This window comes from Ambystoma mexicanum, chromosome 3p (genome assembly GCF_040938575.1).
Source record: "Ambystoma mexicanum isolate Mex_15411 chromosome 3p, UKY_AmexF1_1, whole genome shotgun sequence".
Taxonomy (NCBI): Eukaryota; Metazoa; Chordata; class Amphibia; order Caudata; family Ambystomatidae; genus Ambystoma; species Ambystoma mexicanum.
Window position 1 is genome coordinate 392,214,967 of NC_090925.1, and position 7,208 is coordinate 392,222,174.

Here is a 7,208-nt window from a genome sequence, read left to right on the forward strand (position 1 = left end):
CTTAGGAGAGGTTGGAGCTCTTTTTCACTCTCATACTATTGGAACTGTTATGGGAGAGTTACCTGATTGCTACAAAGAATTCAGTGATGTCTTTGATGAGGTAGTGGCAGGTGGTCTTCCTCCTCATAGACCATTTGATTGTAAGATAGAACTTGAACCAGGAGCCACTTTACCTTGTAGCAGGGTTTATGCACTTACTGAAAAGGAAAACGATTACCTTAAGGAGTATTTAACTGAAAATTTAGCAAAGGGTTTCATTAGACATTCCAAGTCCCCGGTGGCATCTCCTTTATTTTTTGTGCCTAAAAAAGAGGGAACATTGAGGACTTGTATTGATTATAGAGCTCTAAATAAGGTAACCATCAAAAACAGATATCCACTTCCTTTAATTTCAGTTATGTTAGATCAGATACAAGGAGCTGAAATATTTTCTAAATTGGATTTGAGATGTGCTTATCATCTTGTTAGAGTAAAAGAGGGAGATGAATGGAAGACAGCTTTCAAGACTAAGTATGGATTATTTGAATATTTAGTGATACCTTTCGGATTATGTAATGCCCCAGCTTCATTTCAGTTTTTTATTAATGAAGTTCTACGTGAGTTTCTGGACATTTTTGTTGTAGTCTACATCGATGATATTTTGATTTATTCACAAGATTCGAAACAACATCAAAGTCATGTAAAATTGGTCCTACAAAAATTGAGAGAAAACCATTTATTTGCAAAATTGGAAAAAAGCCAATTTCATACTTCTTCAGTTGAATTCCTTGGTTTTGTGATTACTCCTGGTGGGTTGGAGATGGATTTAAAGAAGAGTAAGGCTGGCAAAGACTGGCCATCTCCGACTAAGGTTAAGGAGGTGCAGAGTTTTTTGGGTTTTGCCAATTTTTATAGGAGATTTATCGAAGGATTCTCTCAAATCATTACTCCTATTACTAAACTTCTTAAGAAAGGAGTAAAATTCATTTGGAGTGAAGAAGCTGAAGAGGCTTTTCAGGTTTTGAAAGATTGTTTCATTACAGGACCTGTGCTTTTACATCCTAATCCTTCTAAGCCTTTTTTTGTTGAGGCAGACGCCTCCAATCTGGCTATGGGAGCGGTTTTATCTCAAAGGCATGAAACACTGGACAATTGCATCCAGTTGCTTATTTTTCCAAAAAGTTTTCTTCAGCTGAAATCAATTATACCATCATGGATCGTGAGCTTTTAGCGATCAAGGCAGCCTTTGAGGAATGGCGCCATTATTTAAATGGAGCTAGACACACTGTGACAGTTTTGACTGATCACCGAAATCTTTTATTTTTAAAATCAGCTAAAACTTTAACACCCAGACAATTAAGATGGTCATTATTCTTTTCAGATTATGATTTTGTAATTACATTTAAACCTGGAAGTCAAAATGGAAAGGCAGATGCTTTGTCTCGTCAGTTTCCTGGTAGTGAACAATTGAAGGAGATTGATCAACAACCTGTGATTTCCTCTGAACATTTTATTGTGGCGGGAGTTTTTGATGAAGGAAGTTTTTCTAAAGAAATTCAAGACTGTATGACTTCTGAACAAATGGATGAATGGGTGAGACAGGACCCAGTGAGAAAAATTAAAAATGGTTTACCATATTTCGACACTAGATTATATCTTCCTTCAGAGAAGCTCCGTGAAAAATTTTTGATTGATTGTCATGAATCAAAACTCTCGGGTCATCCAGGGTTTAGAAAAACTTTAGAGTTGGTCAGGAGGGAATTTTGGTGGGATACAATGAGAAGTGACATTTTAAACTTTGTTAAGACTTGTGAGACTTGTATTAGAGCCAAGTCACATGTGGGTAAACCAATGGGTTTATTAGAACCTCTTCCAATTCCGCCGCCTCCGTGGCATACTATTTCTATGGATTTTATAGTTGATCTCCCTAAGGATCAAGGTTGTTCTACAATTTTGGTTGTTGTTGATTTACTTACTAAGGAAAGTCATTTTATTCCAATTAAAGGGGAAGTTACTGCAGAAAGTTTGGCACAGCATTTTTCCCAAGGCATTGTTCGGCTGCATGGTTTACCTAGTCAGGTGATTTCCGATAGAGGTTCTTAGTTTATTTCAAAATTTTGGAGGGCCTTTTGTAGAAGTCTTGGTGTGGAAGTTAAATTAACATCTGGATATCATCCCGAGACTAATGGTCAAGTGGAACGTGTTAATCAAGAGTTGGAAAAGTACTTAAGATGTTACTTGCAAGCAGGAGACAGTTGGGTAGATCTAATTTGGATAGCAGAATTTGCATATAATAATTCTATGAAGGATTCTACTTCTATGTCACCTTTTTTCTGTAGTCGTGGTTTCCATCCTCGTTTCCTTAGAGAACAGATAGAGAAAGACATTGGTAGTCCAGCAGTTGAGATTAGATTACAGTCTATGAAGGAAAATTTGGTACGAGCAGCTAAGGCACTTCAATTGAGTAAGGCTAGTTATAAGAGATTTGCTGATGTTAAACGCAAGCCTGGGCCAGAATTTTGTGTTGGGAATAAAGTCTGGTTGTCTACCAAGAATTTGAAAATCAAGGGTCGAACTAAATTTAGTCCAAGATTTATAGGTCCTTTTGAGATTGAGACTGTGATAAATCCAGTTGCAGTTAGATTGAAACTTCCCGAAAATTTAAAAGTACATCCAACATTTCACATTAGTCAGTTAAAACCATTTGTTGATGGAACTAGATTCGGAGTTCCTCCTAGTCCAGTTTTAGTGGAGAATCAATCTGAAGAATTTGAGGTCAGAGCAATTTTGGACTCTAGAAGAAGTCATGGAAAACTTCAGTATTTAATAGACTGGAAAGGTTTTGGGCCTGAGGAACGCTCTTGGGAATTTGCTAGTGATGTCCATGCTCCAATTTTTGTCGCCAAATTTCATAGGAAGTATCCTTTCAAGCCTGGTCCGGGAGGGAGGGCTGGGAGAGGGGGTACTGTCAGGTTCCATAGTAAATAGGTGGTAATTAAAGAATTATTATCCTTATGTTCTTTGTTTATTTCATTGTTAGGTTTAAAAACTAAATATACTCCTTTCACTGTTAAAATGGTTGGGCCTTAACTTCCATATTCAGAGTACTGCAGATACCCCAAGCCAAGATGGAGGGCAAAGGCAGGAGTTCTGATTGGGTGGCAGGTTGACAATGGTGTGACTCCCAACATTCTAAACTGCCTTTCATTAGTTTAGTTTCCTGAGCTGGTCATGTTTCTGTTTATCTCCTATGTTTTGGGCCTTGGAAAACTCATAAGAAAATATCTTCAAGACTAAAAGAAAAAGAAACAACTCATTCAAGTTACATCTACTCTAAAGAAATTAATTTTCCCTGTGGAAGAAAACGCTGTGAGGTCTTCTAAAGCAAAAAATAAGCTAAGTACTTTTTATGTAATTAATCTAATTGAACTGCCAAAGTTAGCCTTATCTTCTGTTATTTTCTCCTCTAAAGTGCAAGGATTAAAGCTTTGTCTTTTTTTTAACATTGACATTGGAAAACCAGGGGAGCTCTAGTCAAAAGTTGATTGCGTGCGCGCGCACAAGAAACTGTTTATTAGACACTGCACTTACCTTGTCAGAGTCTTCGTGTTCGGGTTCCTGTTTGAAATCGGCAGCTTCTGTGTCACGTTTCATTTTCTTCTGAGGAAAAGGAAGTCCCTGCGGTGATTGATTGTTCCTGGCTTCAGCTGAGAAGAAAAGCAGAGACATTACTGTCGCATTCTGGATGACGAAAAAAGGTGAACTCATTCTTGTTTAAAGAAAACAAGGTAAGCCTGCATGTTTAATTCATTAAAAGACGTCGTGTTGTGAAGCCAGTGTTTTTACATGGCAAACTCATTCATCAGAGATTAAGTCATGAAAACATGATATTTAAAGGCTATTAAAGTTAATGACTGCACAGGCAACCTTGTTTTTTAAAAGCAGCACAAAGAAGGATATTTATTTTTGAGCCAAGGTATTTTTAACAAAGAGGAAAATATATAAGACTTGTGTACCATATTATATGAGGAATCTTCCAAATTCATCTCATTACATGCAAAGACGTTTTTTGAGGAATAACTTTACTTTAAAACTGCACTCAATATTAAATGGTATTTCCTTTGGTTGTTGAACTATTTCCATAAAGAGAGGAAAATGAAATGGAATGAACTGATTAAGGAAATAGTATCATTTTAAGGAAAACAAAAGATTATTTCTGTGTTTTCAACTATTTTTTCAAGTGTGCTTCATTCAAAAGACTCATCTTCTTGAGACATTCTGGAGTTTGTGTTCACAGTTTTATTGACATTGTTTGGAAACACATTTTCTTTTTTTCAAGTTCATTTATTTCCACAAGGAACCTCCATCAGTTTAGTCACTTGTAATGACATTCAGTTCATTGGTTTTCAGCAGCACAGTTATGAAACATGACCACCAAAGTTTGCTTTTAGGGTAAAAGAGTTGGAGTTATTTCAAAACTAAAAAAAATATATAGAAATAATTATCATCCTCTGGGCTCTTTGCAGAGGGTATTCAGGTAGGATTGTTGATATTCATAAAATAATAGTTGTTTAGTTGTGTAATATTATTTAATGCTTAACAATTTTCATTCATGCAGAGACCGGATGAAGATAGAAGATCCAGTGTCTGATTTGTTATTTTATCCACTTTTCCCCCTTCCCCCCAGGGGTGTCTAGTACTCAGCTGTTCAGTTTAGTTGTGAGCTAGACATCTAAGTGGGATCGTGGGACTCAGCAGCTCCTGCGTTGGATGTGGATATTACCAGCCTGACAGGATGTAAACATTATAATCTTCTCATGGTCTCCATCTTTCTGGGATAATACTGCGCCTAAACCGTTGCAACTTGCGTCTACAATCACTACAGATTTCCACCCAGGTACAAACCCTCCTAACAAAGGAGCTTATATTATGCCCCAACTACATTTTTGTTTAAACTCTTAGATCCATACATATTCTGACTTTACCATTTGCCTTTGTGGCTAGTACTTCAATTATTCCTTCCCTCTTTAGTCTTTCTAATTATTTTTTTACTTCTTCTCTTAAACAGAAGGGAATGTGTCTAACCACTACAACCGGTATGTGTGTTTTCATGCATTTCAATTTCGAATTACTGTGGAATGATTTTGCTCATCAAATGTTGATTTATTTATCAAACAGAGTGATTTATTGGGCATATCTAAGTTGTTCTACGGCCCTGATGAAGGTTCCATTAACCGAAATGCATTGGCAAATGTACAAAAAATTCTAGCCTGTATTTTATGCCTGTCCTCATTGAATATGAAGTAAAATATTCAGTAAAAAAGAATAACCAAGAGATGTGAAATAAACATTTATTTTAAGATTTTAAGAAAATGATCCAGAACATTTAATTTGAACATTTAATTTGAACTTCGTCGCATGCTCAGAATTAATAGAGCTAAAGTGTACAGCCGTTTCTTTAGGGCTAACTGAGAGCACCAGTCTTAATAGGGTGGACCCACTCTATTTTTCTTTGTTTACAGGTTTCACATCTGCCTTAAGCTCTATCTTGTGGCAATACCATTTGTGCTTCCCTATACCCTCCTTAACACATGTGGAAAAAACTCCTTTTCCATTCCTTCTGGAAAGTCCTTAACTTCCCCTTCCATCTCCACAACTACAGAAATTGGTTCATCACATCATGGGTTGAGTTTTACCCTACATTTAGCTTGGCCCTCTCGACCTAAATAATTCACTCTTCTTTTTGCTACATACACTTTCACCTCTGCAATCCTTTCTTTGAATTCCCTTAAGGCTATTCTGTAACCAATCCTTTTAATAACTGATCCCTCAAACTCTCGCAGGTCTCTAATGTCAGATTTCGTCACGTCTGGTTTGCCTTCCTGCATAACTCATTTAATTTATCCTTCATTCTTATAGTATTTGAGGATCTTGAGTCCGCCATTAGTTCGAAGATATTCCATCTATTTTAAATATGCTTTTCGGAAGCTTCTTTCAATTGCCTCTTTCTACATGCACCACTTCCAATTCTTTCTCCTCTTCTTCTTCTTCCAGTTGCACCCATTTTATTCTGTTATAATTAATTTGACTTCCTTGATTTTTGTTCCTGCATACGATCCCAAAATGTCCTTTCAACCTGCAATTCAAGCATTTTTCATTCAGGGTTGGACAAGTTTTTGTTTGCACAATGTCCCTTCTTGCCACATCTGTAACACTTCCTTTCTTTGAAAACATGCTCTTCGTTCATTTGGATCATTTTTTGCAAACTTCTCCATTCTTCCCTTGATTAATACAAATTTTCCTTTATTTCCTTTTGTTTTGTAGCAGACTTTTTTCATTTCTTTTTGTTTAATCCCAACAACCTGAGCTGTTTTCATTACATCCTTCTCATTCCCCTTGATAGCTTTGAAACATATTTTAGTGTGTTTCATTTTTTCACTATGGCTAGTGTTTCTTTGAGGGAGGGTTCACCACACATCCAGAAAGTTTCCTGTGTAATATTACTATTTGTGTGAGTGATCATTTGATCTCTTATGAGTTTATCCATTGTCATTCCTCTCACAAAATTAAATGTTGCTGCTAGTTTCTTTAGAGCACTTACATATTCATCCACACTCTCTTCTATTTCTTGTTTTCTAGAGTAAAAATCATATCTGCAACTACAATGTTGGTCTTTGGACGTCAGGACTACGGGGTGGAGGAGGTGGAAGAGGTGTCAAGGACTCCAGAAAGCTTAGAAAACTGGATACAGGCAAAGAAACTACCTTTCCCAGCAGCCTTTGGGACATCTGGTAGTTCTTGTCGTGCCGCGTGTGGTCAGCAGACACTAATTAACAACAGCTTATCAAGGGCCAACGGCGCACGGCAGGTGTGGCTTATTCTGATTTGTGCGACAAAGTCATGCCGGAGGATTAAGGGGAGCCGTTGGCGTCTGTATTTGTCATTTCCTAAGCAGGCAATTCGAGCGGACAGCAGCGAAAAGAGGACATGCGCGGTTTCCATGCCGGTACTTCTTTTTTCATGAGCGGGCACTTGGAACTTGCGGCGGCGGAAGAAGGACCCGCGCGGCTGCTATGGGCTACACAAGATTACGTCCGGAAAGGCTTGCGAGCTTCCCAGACGAAAGATAAGTGCAGGATGGGTTTATGAATGCGCATGATTACATGGGCTCATGCTGGTGCTATGTCCATTGTATTCTCTATTGAAAAGGGCAGAAACTTGTAATGCGC

The 7,208-nt window shown here is 37.6% G+C and overlaps 1 protein-coding gene across 2 annotated transcripts in view; it reads right to left on the bottom strand.

The window, feature by feature from the left end:
• The window catches only part of LOC138580486 (syncytin-A-like), a 50,260-nt gene extending 46,311 nt beyond the window's left edge, over positions 1–3,949 (bottom strand). For both annotated transcript variants that reach the window (XM_069651062.1, XM_069651064.1), the window contains exon 1: positions 3,571–3,949. Coding sequence is in view for 1 of the 2 variants with exons in the window: in XM_069651064.1 (XP_069507165.1) it covers positions 3,571–3,747 (177 nt within the window). In the remaining variant the exon portion in view is untranslated. The remainder of the gene's footprint in view (positions 1–3,570) is intronic.
• Between the last annotated feature and the right edge of the window lie 3,259 nt (positions 3,950–7,208).